Here is a 19,282-nt window from a genome sequence, read left to right as displayed (position 1 = left end):
GCCTATGTCCTACCTACCTCTCAGTTATTGAAAAGACATAGTAATGTAATGTATACAGAAGTCAGAAAAGTAAGACAAGATCCAAAATAGTTTAGTGCCACAGAAAGCAGGAAGGGCCACACGTTCAGGGGTGAATAGAAGTAATTCAGGTGTAGCTGTACTGTCGAGGAGAAAAAAAAAGGCCGTTGGATTTGGCAGTAAGGAAGTTTTACTTATTTGCATTTATCTTGTTTGAAGGAAATTTGTTTAATTTGTGAAACAGATTAAAAATGGTTTCTGAAGATAAATTTATGGTGTTAATTTAAAAAGTTGTTTTCTTGTGAAAAGGAAAAGTTGTGTAAATGAATACCGTCTTGAAAAAAAAGGTGTATCCAAGTGTATATATAGGATGTTGTCAAATGTACTTTGAAAGAAGGAAATAAGAAAATGGAAGGAAGGGAGGGAGGGATGGAGGAAGGAAGGAAGGAAGGAAAACTAGATACAGGAAAAAAGACTGGAGGAAATTGACAGGACTGTTAAATGGTTATTTTTATTTATTTATTTATTTTAACATCTTTATTGGAGTATAACTGCTTTACAATGGTTTGTTAGTTTCTGCTTTATAACATAGTAAATCAGCTATACATTTACATATATCCCCATATCCCCTCCCTGTTGTGTCTCCTTCCCACACTCCCTATCCCACCCCTCTAGGTGGACACAAAGCACCGAGCTAATCGCCCTGTGCTATGTGGCTGCTTCCCACTAGCTATCGATTTTACATTTGGTAGTGTATATATATCCATGCCACTCTCTCACTTCACCCAGCTTACCCTTCCCCCTCCCCATGTCCTCAAGTCCATTCTCTACGTCTGCGTCTTTATTCCTGTCCTGCCCCTAGGTTCTTCAGACCTTTTTTTTTTTTAGATTGCGTATATATGTGTTAGCATACGGTATTTGTTCTTCTCTTTCTGACTTCACTCAATATAACAGACTCTAGGTCCATCCACCTCACTACAAATAACTCAATTTCGTTTCTTTTTATGGCTGAGTAATATTCCATTGTATATATGTGCCACATCTTTATCCATTCATCTGTCGATGGACACTTACGTTGCTTCCATGTCCTGGCTATTGTAAACAGAGCTGCAATGAACATTGTGGTACATGACTCTTTTTGAATTACGGTTTTCTCAGGGTATATGCCCAGTAGTGGGATTGCTGGTGGGATATGGTAGTTCCATTTTTAGTTCTTTAAGGAACCTCTGATGGTTATCTTTAAATGATAGGGCTCTGGGTGATATTTTTCCCCTCTGTACTTTTTTGTATTTTGTGCTTTTCCATATTTCTCAAGTTTTTTAATTTTATGAGCTTATATTACTTTCATAATGAAACATTAAACAAAGTAACATTTCATAAAACTGCCAATGATGAGGTTGAGGGGAATATAGAATTATGTGTTTGTAGTTGGAGGGTTCAGAATTATATTTAAAATTTTTCTTTTTTATATTTGCTTACAATTTTAGTGTATTAATGTTAAATGCCAATTTAATCTTTGTTTATATGTCCATCTGTACTTCTGGAGCCTGAGCTCTTTGAGGGTGGAGATCTTTATATTTCTAGCATCATCTTGGAAGTGACACATATTTTGTTGAATGAAAAACTTTAAAACTGAGATGTCTCACCTTTTTAATGCCTTCAATCCATGTACCTTTCTTTTTTCAGAACATTAAAGTCATAATGAATGGTCATATTTCTAATCATCCCAGTGGTTTTGGAATATATCCATCTCAAATGAAGTAAGTTGGAAATTTTATATTTAATTTCTTGGTTTTTTAAATTTGATATGGTGGTTTTAATTGTTTTGTATTTTCAATGAAAAGATCTCTTTCATTTCTTTATGTAGTTCATTCCTCAATATATAATTTCTTTCTAACACTAAGATACATTATTGTTAAAAGTTTACTGTGTCTCTTAAGAAAAAGATGGTTAAGTAATATCAACCCCAATGATAGTGATCTAATAGAAGACGTTTGATTCTGGTATTTTATGTATTAAAATGTATGGAAAGCATTCCATAGTTGCATACATACTCTACTTCATAGCTTTCACTTTCTCTGGAGCATTCTTTTTTTTTTTAATTAATTTATTTATTTATTTATGGCTGTGTTGGGTCTTCGTTTCTGTGTGAGCGCTTTCTCTAGTTGTCTCGAGCAGGGGCCACTCTTCATCGCGGTGCGTGGACCTCTCACTGTCGCAGCCTCTCTTGTTGCGGAGCACAGGCTCCAGACGCGCAGGCTCAGTAATTGTGGCTCACCGGGCCCAGTTGCTCCGCGGCGTGTGGGATCTTCCCAGACCAGGGCTCGAACCCGTGTCCCCTGCATTGGCAGGCAGATTCTCAGCCACTGCGCCACCAGGGAAGCCCCCTGGAGCATTCTTTTTTTGTTATTCATAAAATATTTGCATTTGAGGAAAGTTAAATGTCATCTAGTCCAGTCTCTCAAGATATTTACCATTGGGTAAAACAAAAAGAGACAAGTCCCTATGGCTTTAGATATAATTTGAAATCACCGCCCTGACTTAAGTGGCCATTGCCTTATATATTGTGGTTAATATTGTTGTTATTTTATATTGCCCATCATGGTATAGAGTTCATTATTTTTCACAACCACGTTATTCACATTTTTCAGAACCAGGTTGTTCACATTGCTTCACCTTCCTCTTTACAAAGATGATTGCAAAGACACCAGGGGAGTATGTCAAGTACTATCTTCATCTTGTCCATCAATTTATTCAAGCCAGAAAGTTTTGCCACACCCTCAATTTTTTTCTTTTTCTTATAACAAATATCCATTTAATCATGAATTTATTATAATTTCTTCTATTAAGGAACTCTTGATTCTATCCCATACTATTCTTTCTTTTCTAACTTTATTTGTGGCCTTTATCTCCTACCTGAATTTTTGCAGCACCTTTCCATCTGGTTACCTTGCCATTAATTCCTGGATTATCTTTCTTAAAAAGTTGTTTGGATCATGTTACTTCCCAGTATAAAGATATTTACTCCATCTAGAGAATAGAAATTTAATCCTTAAGCCCTCTATTTGCCTTCCCTACTTCTCGAGTCATTCATCTCTTCCAATCCCACTAGATGCTTTTCCCCTCGGGCGTCATGCTAGTTCTTGAGCCAGATCTACATGCTTTTTCCTCACTTAATTCTCCACCTGCCTCTAGAACTGCTTTCCATTCTTTTAGATTCTGCTTAAATGCCAGTGAAGCCTTCTTGGGCATCCTTATAAAAATTTAGTCCTTATTTGATGTTATATCTATTAGTTTAACCCAGATGTCACATTCTGTTGTAACCATTTTACTTGTTTTATTTTATTTTTATTTATTTATCTTTTTTTAACTTTTTTTTTTACTTGTTTTATTAACAGTACCCTCCCCCCGCCCCGCCTGACCCCTCATTCTTCTAGATTTTAGGGCTTAATAAATGTTTACTGAATACATTTTAAAAATTCAAATAATATGTTTACTTCACATAACAGCAAGAGTAAGCTAGAAGTACCAGGTAAAGCTGGTCAAATTTAATGATACCGGGTTATTTTCATTAACTGCATTTTAAGTATTTGTGAAAGTAGTGTCTATTTCGTTACAGTCTAAATGATTGAGAACTTTTTATGATTGGGTCACTGCTCGCAGCTCAATTCAGTATGGCAGACTTAAATTTTTCTAAGGCAGCTTCAACCTTGTTGAATCCCCTTGGCTGTGGTTCTGACTTGATGCCTGAGAGGTTGCCATTTGTACCGGCCTCCATCCATGGTGGGTCAGGATCCAATAGCCTATTTCTTGACTGGATCAGTATCTGGCTCTATTTTACAGAGCCGGTTGTATAAACTCTATATGTTCTTTAAAAACACATGGTGATTGTGGTCCACTGGAATTTTTATTTGTACTTTTGACATTTTATTGCTTACTTTGGACTTTAACTCAGCACGATGACCTTTTTTTTTTTTTTTTGCAGTGGCTACGGATCACCACCCACCTTTTCCATGGACAGAGAACACAGTTCAAGAACAAGTGCAAAGGCTCTCTATGGTACGTTTGTGTATTTAATGGGGTATAATTCTATTTCTAACTACTTACTTTTTATGAATGACTTGTTCAAAGCCGTAGCTTGAACCCATGCCTTGTTTATATTATTGGGAATGAAGTAGCGATTGATAGATAAGGATTATTTTAAAAATAATTTTTACAGAAGCTACCAACGCCATTAATCTCTGCTGGCTGTCATACAATTTAGAACTACAGATGAAATGTATTCAGTACTTTCTAAGGAGTCTTTTTGCACGGTACCAGTACCTTAGGTGGATTTTCCCATCTAATTATGTATGATATGTTTGTTTAGGTAGTATTACGGTATGACCAACAGCCCTTATATAATTTCTTTCAGATCCTTCTCTAACTTCCATTGTCCTCCCTCTATTGTCTCACTTATAAATACTGGGGTTTTTTTGTAAACTTCAAATATAAAATAGAAGTCAATACTACAAAGAAGTTAAGGACTCCTGAAATATACCACATATGTTTAGGAAGGCGTTTGCTTTCACAGGGTCTGCATGGCCTTTTATTATTATGCAACCATAAAGAATGAGACTAGTATTGTGGTTAAGAGCAAAGACACTGGAGCCAGACGTCCTGGGTGCAAATCCAGTTATCAGCTGAGCAAATTACTTTACCTGTCTGTCCCTCATTTTGCTTGTGTGTATAGTGGAGATATCTTGTAGGGTTGACAGGAGAATTTAATGAGTTAGTACATGTAAAATGCTTTGAACAGTGCCTGGCAAGCAAAAAACACTGTATATATTTGCTATTATTGTTATTATCTACTATAGGAACCAATAGCATTTTCTAAATTTGAAATTCGTTTCTTTTTACGTCACCTAGAGCTACAGTATCTTGGCTGTGGCAAGAATGACTCATTCTAAGGTTTTGTGATTCTTTCTCTGCCTATATGTCCAGTGACTAGACTTGAGGACTCAAATTATACAATCATAAAATGGATTTTATACCGTACACAGGTACATTTTCTGTGGCCTTGTCAATCTGATTAGCGTTGGTTTCAGTTCTCTTGAGTACGATATTGTGACATTCTTACCATGACCTAGTCATTATGAACTGTATATATTCAACAAATACTTATTTTGTGATTAGTATGTGCCCAGCACAGGGCCAGTAACATATGGTCCTTGACCCTAAGGGACTTGCACTCTACAGAATGATTTGAAGAAACTGAAAAGGGAAAATTTTTTTTGGTTTTTGCAAAGATAATCAATTCCTTCAGTCTTTCATTTCTAGACAGAAGGTTATTACGTGTTTCTGTGTGCTTGGCCATGATCTTCACAGTGTCTGTTTCCATGTCCTTTGATTCATTTCAAAGATGAATAGGAGATGGTCATTGCTTGTGCACTGTCTTGGTGAGGTAGACTCGTGCATGTATTGTTATAATAAAGTGCTGGATAAGCTTGGATGGCAATGTGTATGAGTGCAGATGGAGGATGTGGGCAGGGTCAGCTCTTCTATGTGGGCAGGGCAGGTAGGCAGGAGGGATTTCATAGAGAGATTCAGCTCTGAAATTCTCCGGGCATTTGTGGGGCTGGAGGGTGCTGTAAACAGCTGTATGAACCCTTTTAAACTAGACTATAAGCTCTCTGAAGGTGGGTCACATTTGCCTTGGTTACTTCAGGATTCCCTAAGCTTAGCACAGTGGCTAATGTATAACTTATGCTCAGTAAATAACTGTAGAATGAATATAATGCATCAATGAGTTGCAAACAGTTAAGTGTTAACTGGAGGGCTCAAGGTGGTGCACCGGGAAATAAGATGGGAAAAATAAACACGGACGACATTGGGAAAAATCACGCTAAGGCATTTGGACATTGTTTACAAGGAATGGCCACTGAAGTGTTTTAACTGGGGGAATCATAGGTCATATCCATCTTGGATCACTCTGGTAGCAGTTGAGCATGGATTTGATGAGCATGGATGGAAGTAGGTGAATCAGAGACCTAAATAATGTAGGTAAGTCAGATATCTAAATAATAGCCCGAAGATTTTTGTTAAGGAGAAAGAGTATTAATCATCTCACAACTACCATAGATCCCAAAGTCTATTTTCAGAAAGCTAAGAAAGGAATAAGGAATAAAAAGTAGTACTCACCTGCAAATGTTAATGTTTATTTTGTGTTGGGAGCAATTTCATAAAATCATAGCTCCAATGATTGAATCTTTAGCTTTTAAGCAGTAAATTTTTATTTCTCTCCTTTTACGTATAAAGCAAGCTGAGGCTCCTTTTTAAGGTGAGGTAATTTGTCAAAGTCACAAAACTTTAAAAAGTTTGATGGTAAGAAAATATAACAGTCAATCTTGTGTAGTGTGAAGCCAATGAACAGCATATTGGTAAAACAGAGGACATAAATAGAGGGATGGAAAGGGGCAAATGCAAGAGACATTTATACGGACGAAAGAACACTTAGCAGTGTATTAGGCTTACAAGTCAGAGGGTTTTAAGTCCCTTGAAGTTGCAGGTAATGTTTCATTCCTCCTTGTAGCTAATACTCACCTCTCCCTCCCAGCTTGCTGTCCACAAACACACACACACACAGTATGCCTTCTCTCCGACAGGCTCCCAATAAACGCCTATGGAACGAATGGTCAGATGCATGAATGACAGTGGAGAAACACGTCCAGGTTTTGAACAAACCTTTGCAATGAACAAATTCTATTTGAAGTTTTAACTATATTTAGTTAACATTGGGAGTGTTTAGCCTCCCAATCTGCGTAGTTTTTTGTAACTAGAAACTTGGTAGAGGAGAGATTTGTAATGTCATTTACTGTGTCACAGTGTGTGCATTTTCTTGAAGATTTCTCCTTTCACAATGATTAAACCAGTTGAATAAATCCTTCAAGAATTCATTTGTTTTCATGGCTGGTACATGGACTTCTCTGGGATATGAAGGTATTACTTAGTGCACTGAAACATGAGTTTCACGGTAATGACCACTGTTTTTTTATACACCGACCACAGGCTAGTCACTGTATCAGGAGTTTCATGCAACTTGGTCTTTTTTATGAGCACACTTTTCAGTCTGACCCCATAATGCGCCATGCAGATTGCTTCAGGATGACTCTCGGAGAGGCGTGGGTTTGGGAGGCCAAACGATCTGTGGCTGAATCATGACACTTTCTACCAAAGGGCTGCCATTTTGAGCAAATGGTTTAACCTATTGGTCCCAGTTTCCTCAACTACAAAATAGAAATGATAATAATATTGTGGTAAGTTTATAGGAAAAAATAGAAGTAATGAGCCTCTCATGGCAGTGAGGAAGGGCATAGGAGAGTCACTTTTTGTCCTGGGCCCTCAGATTCATCAAGACTCTCAAATTTAATATTTTACTGTCACCTCCAAATGATGTTATACATCTAATCACAGTGATACTTTGACAGGACCAAGGAGTAATTTTCATCATATGTTTTTAAGCTTACATTCCAGATATCACTAGAAATTTTTTTTTATGAATCCTGTAAATGCAAACTACACGATTATGACAATACGTTAGCTTCTTTTAGATATGTGTTAGTTTATTCAAGGAAAATGGTTAAAATGTGCTGCAGTTTTAATAACCTTATACTGTCCTTTCTTTATTATTGTACAAGAAATGTCAAAGCCAGCATGTCAGAGGCTCTGCGTCACTAAAGTCCCTGACGACATAAATAGGAAATACGTATTAATTTCTCTCTTCTACGGTTTCTTTCTTATCTCATGACAGTAACATTTCATTTGTCTGCTGTTAATCAGGGAATTGAAAATGTTATACATTTTTTTCTGGCTAACCTGCTTGTCAATGTCTTTAAGCTTTAAAATTGCTTTTAAGGAACATGCTTGCAAAAAGTATTAAAACATTCCCTTCTGTTGGGGCGTGGCTCCTGTAACCTCTTGTCCATGACTCAGAGGGTCAGTGGTGTGCACACGAGCTTGTGTACTGCCATGTGCTCAGAGGCTGCATTCCTTACCTTTACACCAGATCATTCAGAATCTTTTCCCTTTGGAGTATTTGAGGCTGTTTTTCCCATGTGTCTGGGTCCCAAGCAGCTTTAATAACCCCATATGAACTTTTCCCTGTTGGTAACATGCCTGCTTCTAGCATTGCTTCTGATATGTGTGGGCTGAGAAACTAATAGGAAATCTCGTGAGTAGTGTACATGGGTTCTGAGTGGGGAATTGAGAGACCTTCCCCTTATGCATTAAAATGTGCAGATTTTAATATTAAATATTGTGACGTCTCTGTCTGCCACTCAGAGGACTTATTTTATTTAAGTGTGGATTCTCTGCTGTGTGCTGAACAGCTGAACTTCCTAGAAAAATAACTTTCCTTTAAATTAGATATTGCTAGATTTGGAATATGACCATTTACCTTAAATAATCAGCTGTCTAAAGTCATCCTGTCTCCAGAAAAATGTAAGTTTCACAGAATTATCATTTTGTAATACTTTATTGTCATGACCAACATTTATAGTATTGTTGGGAGACCAGGTAGTGAAAGATAAACATGACAGACAGGCACTCTCTCGAGTTTCATTTTACCTTAAGTTTGAACGTTTTTGTGATATTAGCAAGTAGGAAAATACATTTGTTTTTTTCCTGATTTTCTTTGTTCTTCTCAGGGAGGTACTGGTAAGAAGTGAGCATAAGTAATCTATAAACTATACAGTTCATTCTGTATAATTGACTTGACTGTAAACGTTCCTGTATTTTTACATAGTGCTTGACTCAACTTTCTCAGAGCAATATTCCTGAATATACCACTTTTCTTAATAGATATCTACCCCACGTATTGTTCTTCTTGTACTTATCTTTGTTTTTCTTTCTGTTTCTCTGTGTCTCCTGATCTTGGTTTGGAACTAGGCTCTCTGTTTACTTGTCCTAACTGAAGCTCAGGCCAACTCTTGTACATTCAGGTGGCACTGAAGGGTTAAGACCCACTTCTCTTATCGCCATACTCATTATTTACAAAGTGTGATTTACTTGGAAAAAAATAAATATTCTAAGAAAAACCTTTTTGAAATTCTTAAGAAGTAAAAGGCCCTTGATTATCTACTGTCAGGAGGTTGGGCGATGGTAGAGTCAGAATTCTGCTTCATAGAGTATGTCAGTGCACGTGACTCAGAAAGACACTTTGGCAATTTTTCCACCTCAGCTGAAAGTTTTCAAGCTTCTTTTCTCCTCGGGGATAAGCTATTTTAACGACTTGTTGACTCGCCAATACAATTAATTCTTAAATAATGTAGTTTTGTAAAAATGACCTTGATTTTAAAAAGTTATCTTGTTCAGATACTGATTTGTCAATCCGTGATTATAGTTGCCTAGATAATGAGAGCTTATAATTTTTACTCAGTGCTTCTTACTGATTCCCACTAAGCCACCTCTCTTCTATGGAAATTATACACTAAACTAGTGAGAAAGGAATTCTCCTTTACTGTGGTTGAAAGTTTTATAAGTGTAAAGTAATATGAACTGTAGCCCATTGTTTTATTTAGGGAGAGGACTACTCAGCAGCTGCTTTTGTGTTACATTTTTTTCTTTTTAATAATCAAGTCCTTATTTTCGAAGCAGCACTTTGTTTTCAGAGAAAGAGAAAATAACAATTTTCTGAATGTTAGCTGTTTCAAATCTTGCTCTTATGCATAAACAGCAATCTAGGCAAACGAGAATTCAGTTTAAATGCTGAGACCTGCATATTGTTATAGTTGTCTTTGTACTCATTGAAGCGTTAGATGAAACCTAATTTTTTAAAATTAAGACTTTGTTGGGATCAGTTTTAGGTTCACAGCAAAACTGAGGAGAAGGTACAGAGATTTCCCATATGCCTACACAGCCTAGCCTCCTCCGCTGTCACCAGCCCCCCAGAGTGGTACATCTGGTACAACTGATGAACCTATTGTGATATATCATAATCATCCAAAGTTCATTGAAACCTAAGTTTAAGTTCCTGATCCGGAAGTAGAATATCAGTTTTCGCAGCAGCGTATCAACTCAAGAATGCTAAAATGATGCGTTACAGGATTTTCGTCTTTGGTGACTGAATTCTTCCATCTTTCTGGGTTTGTATATTGTGGTCCATGGGATAAAAGCTATTAGGAAAAACAGTGAAACACAATCAGTGGTACTGTAACCAAGTAAAATTTGTTCCTGGCTCTAATTGATTCAGAGAGAGAGACTATCTGACCGTGATTTACGCTCTTAATTTGGAAAGAAAAAACTTTCAACTTAAGGAGATAAGATGTGGTAGATGAGTTGCCACTTGCACAGATTTTGGGACAGTAGCTTCCAACCTTGGCTGCATGTTAGAATTGCCTGGAGAGCTTTTCCAAATTCCAGGGCCCAGATTGCATCCTGGGCCAATTACATTAGAATCCTGGGGGGTGTGGGGGGCGTGGGGAGCGCAGGATGTTTTTTAAAGTTCATTCTAACGTGCAGCCAAGGTTGAGAACCATTGTTAGAGAAAGTCGTGAACGTCAGGAGAGACTTTATCTTGAGTATCATGGAGACTTTATTTAGGCTTTTCACACTGTTTTAAGGCTTTGGGTGAGATTTTTCAGGCTTAGGAGCATAATTCCTATTTACAGCTGTACTTGAGAATACATGTGATTTTCATAAAAAATAAATGTACTATAATTGCCTTTTAGGAGCCTTCTTTCAAAATTTCCTATTAAAATGTTAATAGTCACTTTTATTTATTCATTGACTTAAATCACTGAAACCACTAGTTTATTTATAAATCCATTTTATGGCATTTATACATTTTTAGGATTTTTAAAGGTAATTTCTTATAACACATACATCTTATTTATTGTGTAACATGAGAGAGAAAGAGCTTAGGAATTCCTAAAATGGATCCTTGATTTTGAAAGTTAGAAATGGTACCATATCTTTTAGGCAAGCAGAGTAATCAGTTAACATCATGCTGTTTATGAATACTATCAAATAGTGTTTTTCTATTTTTGTAAAGTACGTTTCTGTGGGATTGAGAAACTACGTGTTAGGAAATTTGGGGGAACAAAGTCTTACTATTTCATAATGAGAATATTTAATTACAAAACATAATATTTTTGACCTTCAACTGTGTTTGCCAATCACTTATCTGAAAGACTCAGAAAAGCATTTGAACATCCTGGTGTCGCCATATCAAAACTGGAGACCATGGCAAGCACTGCCATTTCTTTTAGTGTCCTCAGATCAGACCAGAGGAAACAGAACTACCCTCATGTTCTGAGTTGGCCGTGGAGAATTGTGTTAGAATATGATGAATCAGTGATTCTGAAATATTGATTATTTCTAAAAGTGCTTTTCTCAGATATGTCCCTGAGTTATACATTGTATTTTAAAAGTTATAATGGTTTTCCCAAGAAAAATTATCCATTTGTTAATATCTCACATTGATTAATCCTCAGCTAATAATCAGAAAAATTATGGTTGTTCACTTTTTAAAATATGTAAATTAAGGTTTATGTTTTGTCATAACAGAATAGAAAATTTTAGGTGAAACCAGATGTTTCTTTTTGGTCACATTGTTTTGGTAGGACCAGATGGATCATACTTCTTCAGATCATCATCCAAACAGAAAAAGAAAGGTAGCAGATACTGAATTTTGTAGTGTGTCTGTTTTTATTAAGTAACTTTAATGCTGCAAAAGCAAAAATAGAATATATTGGAATAATATCATAGTGATATAATATAAGGCATATTTATATTTTCATGTAAGCATTAAGATAAATGTAAATGAAAAGTCATTACTTGTATCAAAGTTTAAAAAAATTCTATGTGTTAACATTCTTAGTCTGTATATGTGCTTTATATTTTTGTACTTGCTCTGCTTTTATGTTCAGCAGAACTTTTCAACTTCTGTTGTTTTAGGAAACTCTAAAAGTTTCTATACTACCTGAAAGAAACAGGTTTATATTTGGGAAAAACAAAATGGTTATTAGGAAAGCTAAGGTGTGTGTGTGAGACAGAGAGAGAAAGAGATAGAGACAGAGAGACAGAATTTTACCACTGTAGGAGTCTTGAAGTTTGATCTTATTTCTTTAACCCTTGTATTTTACAATAAGGGTGCTGAGATCCAGAGTTTTGCCAAGTTCAATCTCCTACTTAATGACAGAGCCCAAGTAAGAATCAAAACTCTTCTGGTTCCCACTTAGAGCTCTTTTTCACCATAGCATGCTGCTTTAGAAAAAATAGGGCAACTGCAAATTTACAAATAATCAAGTTGCTTGATTAGAAAGCAGCAAATACAAAATATTGCCTTCACATATTTTATTTTGGTTTTGCAGCATTTTACAAAAGAAAAACAAAGGTTGCTTTTTGCTTTTTCAATAGTTGGTGCAGAAACTTTCTACCTAACTTTCTTATTTTTTCTAACAGCTTATATCTACAATTCTGAGTATCACATTTGTGTGTTCTGTAGATGTGTGAAAATTGTTAAAGTTTAATGGCAGTGAGTATGATTGACTCTCCTTTAACACTCTCCATGGTGTGGATGTGGTGAAACATGTTCCTTGCAGTGTTTATTATTTTAATAATGTAGTCTAACTCATATAATACAGCATCTGTGACAGTATCTGCAGTTCCATTTTGTTCTCAGTGCATTAAAAGATGAAATTTACAAGCCAGTTTTTATCTTTTTGCCAAAGAAGAGGTCCCTGATTAATAAAATCTTTACACAAAATAACTTTTTCTTACAACATTAATAATCTTGTTAACCTTTGGGATTCAGAACACTTACGTTGGGTCAAATTGTTCTTGCATATAATGTAAGCTTTCTCATGACTTTTTCATTTAATGTGAACGATGAGTATTTTCAGATACACCACACAGTGGTGACTTATACTACTGTACTACTGTACTTATATATGAGATAGACTAGTTTTAGAGATGGCCACGAGACACTGATATATGAACATCAGCCCACTCATGGGTAAATAATGGCTTTTTCAACTTCTTTTCCAGAACAAAGGAAGAATTATGCACGGGATAGTGTCAGCAGCGTGTCAGATATATCCCAATACCATGTTGAAGTAAGATGCTTTGATGTTTGCTAACTTTAGAATGAAGCTTGAGGGACATAAAAATTGGTAGTAAAATCAGAGTTATGTTTTATTTCATTTCTATGATGTTGTAAATTGTGTTGACATGTTTTCTTTCAGATTTTTATAAAGCAGATGTTAAATATAGAAGTATCTTGTTAATCTGTTTTCATAGAGAATAAATTAAAATGATAACTAGTCATTTATCATTGTCAGCCTTATTTTGGTTAAAAACAGACCAAGGCTTCTATTTAGTATTATGGAATCTTCTTGAAATAAGCCTTGACAGTTTCAGTGGATGGTTTAGTTTTACTTTTAGTTTTGTCTAAAGTCATTACTAGTTCTGTTTAAGCAATGGTTTCTTTTTTTTAGTTTTTCCTCTATTGCTGTCTTTTAAGATATTTGCTCTTAATTGGAATCTACTTGGGTGGACATTTGCTTATTATAATGGAAAATATTTAAGTAGGAAGTAATTTTTAAATTGCTCTTATTTTCAAGTTTCTACCTCCTCAAGCATGCTTAATTACATTTAAACAGTTTTGTTTCAGTAGAGTGAAAAGTTGGACAGTTGTTACAGACTAGAATTGCTGTTGCTGCTGTCAATTACCAATGTCTGTAGTTTTCAAGCTGCCTTGTAGATTGCCTTCTATTGTTCAGCATTTAAATAACCAAAATGGAATAAAATGGATTAAATAAAGAGAATGTTATTTAATCTGTTTAGAGTTTGTTTTTGTCACGTTTATGTAGTTCCACAAGGCTCAGTATTAAACATATTTAGATATTTTATGATTCAAGGCATCATTTCCTCTATTCAACAAAAACCTGTTTGACCTTATTATCCCAATAAGGTAACCATGAAGTTCTAGAGTACTTTGTATTTGTCTCTCCCCTCTCTACTAGCTGACTTCAGTTAGTTTAACTTGCTATTTTTTTGGAAAATGTTTAATAAGGGACCGTGTGTATTATGTTTTTTCTTTTTGCCAATCATAAGCACTTGACTACCTTTGTTCTGGATCGGAAAGATGCTATGATAACTGTTGACGATGGGATAAGGAAGCTGAAATTGCTTGATGCCAAGGGCAAAGTTTGGACTCAAGATATGATTCTTCAGGTGGACGAGAGAGCTGTGAGCCTGATTGATTTAGAATCAAAGGCAAGTTGGAAATATTTATACTATTTTATTTTCAAGAAAGTCCACAAATATTTATGTTTACAATTAGATCAGGTTGTTTGAAAATGGGTAAAAATTTAGCAACGTAAAATATTCTTGTCAGTCATTTTGAAGAAAAAATGTCATACTGTATGTACTTTATGCATGTGAAATCATGTTTTAAACTAGAGATAGAGGGATACAGTTTTTTTTAACCATGTATGATGAGATGGAAGAATTGAGGAAAAAATGCATCATGCTAAAATAAGGCCCCTGGGGACTTCCCTGGTGGCACAGTGGTTAAGAATCCACCTGCCAATGCAGGGGACACGGGTTCGATCCCTGGCCTGGGAAGATCCCGCAGGCTGCAGAGCAACTAAGCCCTGTGCGCCACAACTACTGAGCCTGTGATCTAGAGCCCACGTGCTGCAACTACTGAGCCTGCGTGCCACAACTACTGAAGCCCGTGCGTCTAGAACCCATGCTCCGCAACAATAGAGGCCACTGCAATAAGCCCGCACACCGCAACGAAGAGTAGCCCCCACTCGCCGTAACTAGAGAAAGCCCATGTGCAGCATTGAGGACCCAATGCAGCCAAAAATAAATAAATAACAATAAATTAATTAAAAAAAGAGAAACAATTGCACTGATACCAAAAAAATAAAATAAGGCCCCTGTAGGGCACTATTCTTTTTTTTTTTTTTTTTTGCGGTACACGGGCCTCTCACTGTTGTGGCCTCTCCCGTTGCGGAGCACAGGCTCCGGACGCGCAGGCTCAGCGGCCATGGCTCACGGGCCCAGCCGCTCCGCGGCATGTGGGATCTTTCCGGACCGGGGCACGAACCCGTGTGCCCTGCATCAGCAGGCGGACTCTCAACCACTGTGCCACCAGGGAAGCCCTGTAGGGCACTATTCTTTATGACACATATTAATTACATGCTATGTCAAACCATATCCCAGTGATATGGTTTGAACCCCAGTGAGTGAACTAGGATAAAAAGGTTTGTGTGTATGTACATTAACTTGCACCAGGCCAACACTGGGCACCTTTCTTTTACACAGCTACTCAGGTAAGATGGTGGAGCTCTTAAAAAAGGCCTTCTCTGAGCTCCGTCATCTAATAGGCATTTGAGTTGCTAAGATAAAGACAACAACTCTTTGTTGTCTGATAGGAGTCGGGGTAAAATTTGCCCTTTCTTTCATCTCATTCATTGAATTCTGTGAGAGAATAGCAACTAAGATCTTCTCTAATCCTCATAGTTTCAAGTAATTGTAGAGGAGAGATATTATTTAATTTGCTTTTGCAAAGAAAGAAAAGTTATTATTCTCTAGTATGGCTCATAAATTTCATTCTAATTTAATGGAACCTGCATTTTTTGTTTCACCTTTTCTGGGTCCCAGGGAGTCAGGACTTAGAATAAATTTATGGTGTGATGTCTATGTGCTGTCTGTAATAAAAGTTATTGTTATTTTTTATGTTCTAGTTATCAGGGATATTGTATTTTGTTTACTTAAAAAACCCCACAATTTCTCCCGTCAATTCCATCATGACACCACTCGCTACTTGTGTAAGGCCATTAGTGTTAGGGTAAGCACCTTAAATATATCTCATGAAATAATATTCACTTTCACAAGACCAAATATCTTAATCATTTTGAAGAATGTATTTTTTAATAAGATTGTTCTGACCATGCTGTTTGACATTTTTGGCTGGAAAAACTTAACATAGTGAATTTTTTCATCTGAGAGATTCAGTGAAATAAAAAGTGTACAAATGATGTGTTATTCTCAGCCTAACGTTTGTGATCACTGAAGGTAGAAACTAAGAGTATGACTGTACAGTGTTCAAGTAAAACAAACCAAAAAACCCAAAACTACATAGCCACAGGGAAAAGAATACCAGGTATATGGTGAATAATTTTGGAAAGAGGCCTCAGTTTACCTATTTTGCTCTTAAAGGCATCATCTCTAGCCCATAATCTTAGGAAATCAGTAATGCTAATTTTAGTATTTCTTCTGTTTACTAAGAACACAACTACATTCCTTTGTTAAATATTTCCATTTTTGTTGCTCTTTCTCCCACCCACCAGGCTTGTTATCTTTGCTGCCTACTTGTACCTAATCATCCTCCAAATTTACCGTGTTTACTAGCATCCATTGTCAATGTGATTTGCATACTTTAAAAATTATTGGTAGGATGCCTAGAGCTCTTTGTGGGATGGATTTTATATAGCTAATGAAAAATAAGGCAAGTTATATTTTTACTTTGTAGAATGAACTGGAGAATTTTCCTTTGAACACAATCCAACACTGCCAGGCTGTGATGCACTCCTGTAACTATGATTCAGTTCTTGCCCTCGTGTGCAAAGAGTCAACTCAGAACAAGCCCGATCTTCATCTTTTCCAGTGTGATGAGATTAAGGTAAAAGAAGGGTGAATTTTCTTTCCCTTTAAGCACATGTTCCAGCAGCTTTTGATTATCTACTTCAGTCACATGGCTAGTAGGTACTAGATTTTTAGTTTCTTAGGATTTTGTAAGGAAAACAGATACCTCGGTATCTTCCCTAGGGTTTCCAGGCTAAGTAAATAAAGAGGAGATAGAATAGTATTAAAAGAAAGAAATCAGATGCATTCTGTTTATTAAAACAAAGGTGTGGATAATACATTAAATTCTTCACTGAGGGACTTGGACTTATAATTAAAGATTGATTCTTCAAAAATCATTCTTCATGGACAATAAATAATCATGTCATCCTATTTTATTCTGCACTAATCACATAGCATGGATTATTGCAATGAAACACTTGGACATTTTCCATGATATCGATTTAAGGTTCACTGTTTAATTATGTGACTGGAATAATTCCTCAAGATATGTAATCCCCTAGTGATAATGTGAAAATAGTTGAGCATAGTTACCAGTAATAATATGCCATACGCTGAAGATTTGTACTTCAAAGTACACTGTAATTTTCAAATGATTATAACTTGTGATGCTTTATTGGACATTAGAATTTATCTTCAAACTTGAATCTTTATTTCATGAGTTGATTTCTCTAAAAGGGAAATCATTTTTGGTTGAGTTGATTGGTGCTTCGCCAAAGCAGTGTTTTATCACTGTGACTGCATATTATAACATATACAGGCAGTTTTTATCTTATAAAGAAGTGCCGGGAGATTAGCATGAAGTGTCACTTGATCTTTTCTGTGATTCTTTGACCTTAAAATATGTTAGGTAAATTAAGATTGACTATGAATTGTGTATTTTATAATTTTCTTTTAATTTCAATTTATGTCATAAATGATTTTCTAAAAATCTTACTTGAAAAGAATTGTGGCAGTAGATAATTTGTATACGTAATGTTCATCAAACTTTTATATAGTGCCTTTTGAAAGTCATAAAGCGTATTAAGATTTTTGCAAGGTTAGATTTATTAAATCAGTAAGGATTAAGATGAATATTTTGCTCTGAAAATATAGTGAAATTTAATTCAAACATTTTAAAAACAGAGGACTATGCTAAAAGACATTTTAAATCTGGTGTTTGCTTCAGCGCTCTAAAATCCCTCCCTGGAAACTAAGAGTTATTGGGCTGAGTGAAGTTTCTGGATTTCAGTTTTGAGGATAAAAGGTTTGCTTTATTTGATAGGGCATGATGATATTGATGGGTCCAAAACAGACTTACTGAATGCTGTTTTGTCCTCATTAAAAGTCAAGGACCACTACACAGCTATATGCATTTACCCATCCGTGCACATATGAGATGGATGTTTTTTCTTGCCCCATTAAAAATATAAATGCAATGAAATGTGTGGTTTCTTTTCTATGGGCCGTCTTGCAACATCAGTTTTGTGTTTTAAAGTTTCTTTATCAGGGGACTTTACACAAAACTCCTGCTCACCTATGTAGTAAATTTTTTCTTAGAAATATGATGGCCAACCCCACACCCTGCCCATAGGAAATTCAGGATTCCTAGGCATCTTCAGTTTTATTTTCCCACATAATAGAAAGCCTTTGAGATGACGTTTGTAATGTCTTCCTAAAACGAGGATGTTCTTACGGAAGTGAAGCCGGACTAGGATGCATTAGCGCTCTCGTTTAATAGCTGTGTGACCTAGGCCGAGTCATCATATAAGTATTCCTCAGTTTTATTAATTATAAAACAAGAAGAGCAGATTATATGATCTTTAAGTATCCTTTCAGTTCTAAAATTTTATGATTACCTGGACTTATGGTAAAAGAGTATAATATGTATGTATGTATGTATGTGTGCATATATGTAATTGAGAAAAACAGACGTAATTACAGAGAACAAGCAGGCACAAAATGGAAGATAAATACATCCCAGCAAGAACCTAATATACAGTAATACTCACTGGCTAAATAAACTTCAGAACCAAACAAAATAAATTTCTTAGCTGCTAATCTCTTATTGGTTCCCAAGAAAACCAAATTAAACGTTCAAGGGTTATTGTTGGAAAAGGATCGGAAAGGTCAAACTATTTAGAGAAAGTTAATTTTTATGAACGTGCAATGACAAAATAAAGGGGTTATCACAAAGGTTACAACCTAGTGTTTGGGTCCACCCTGTGACCATGTGGGTTTGTCTCAAACTGGGAGTAGCGCTGCTGCAACTGAGTGGTTTCCACCAGTTAATGGGGGCCCAGTGGATGGGGAGGACGGGGGAGAGGAGGGATGCTGCTCCACATGCTGGTACTTCTGATTCCTTCACTGCTTCCCAGGCATAGCTACTAACCCATTACGTTTTCAGCATGTGTTTATACTTTCAGCATATGCAAATCCTTTTTCTCTTTGCCTTTATGCAAGTATAGCTTTAAAAAAAAAAAAAAAACTAAAGGCATCTGGATTAAATAATCTTTAAAAATTCCTTCAGTTTTCCAATCCTGTCATTACAAAGTTCACTTAAAAAAACTGGAAGTGTTATGTTTCGAAAGCAGATTTAAAAAAAATAAAATGGCTTCTTTGCATCAAGACATTTTTGTTTTGGACA

General features: G+C 36.0%; 1 protein-coding gene across 4 annotated transcripts in view; it reads left to right on the top strand.

Moving 5' to 3' along the window:
* Nucleotides 1-19,282, top strand: part of EPS8 (epidermal growth factor receptor pathway substrate 8) — a 191,604-nt gene that overhangs the window by 119,754 nt on the left and 52,568 nt on the right. The window contains exons 2-7 of one of the 4 annotated variants that reach the window (XM_033408187.2): nucleotides 1,705-1,778; nucleotides 4,004-4,077; nucleotides 11,619-11,669; nucleotides 13,045-13,112; nucleotides 14,113-14,274; nucleotides 16,544-16,693. In XM_033408187.2, coding sequence (XP_033264078.1) covers nucleotides 1,720-1,778; nucleotides 4,004-4,077; nucleotides 11,619-11,669; nucleotides 13,045-13,112; nucleotides 14,113-14,274; nucleotides 16,544-16,693 — 564 coding nt within the window. In that variant the 5' untranslated portion in view covers nucleotides 1,705-1,719. The remainder of the gene's footprint in view (nucleotides 1-1,704; nucleotides 1,779-4,003; nucleotides 4,078-11,618; nucleotides 11,670-13,044; nucleotides 13,113-14,112; nucleotides 14,275-16,543; nucleotides 16,694-19,282) is intronic. The other 3 variants (XM_049695107.1, XM_049695106.1, XM_049695108.1) reach the window with 3 other exon arrangements.

Source organism: Orcinus orca, chromosome 11 (genome assembly GCF_937001465.1).
Source record: "Orcinus orca chromosome 11, mOrcOrc1.1, whole genome shotgun sequence".
Lineage (NCBI taxonomy): Eukaryota > Metazoa > Chordata > Mammalia > Artiodactyla > Delphinidae > Orcinus > Orcinus orca.
Note: the sequence above shows the minus strand (reverse complement) of the source record. Positions and strands in the feature narration are given on the sequence as shown.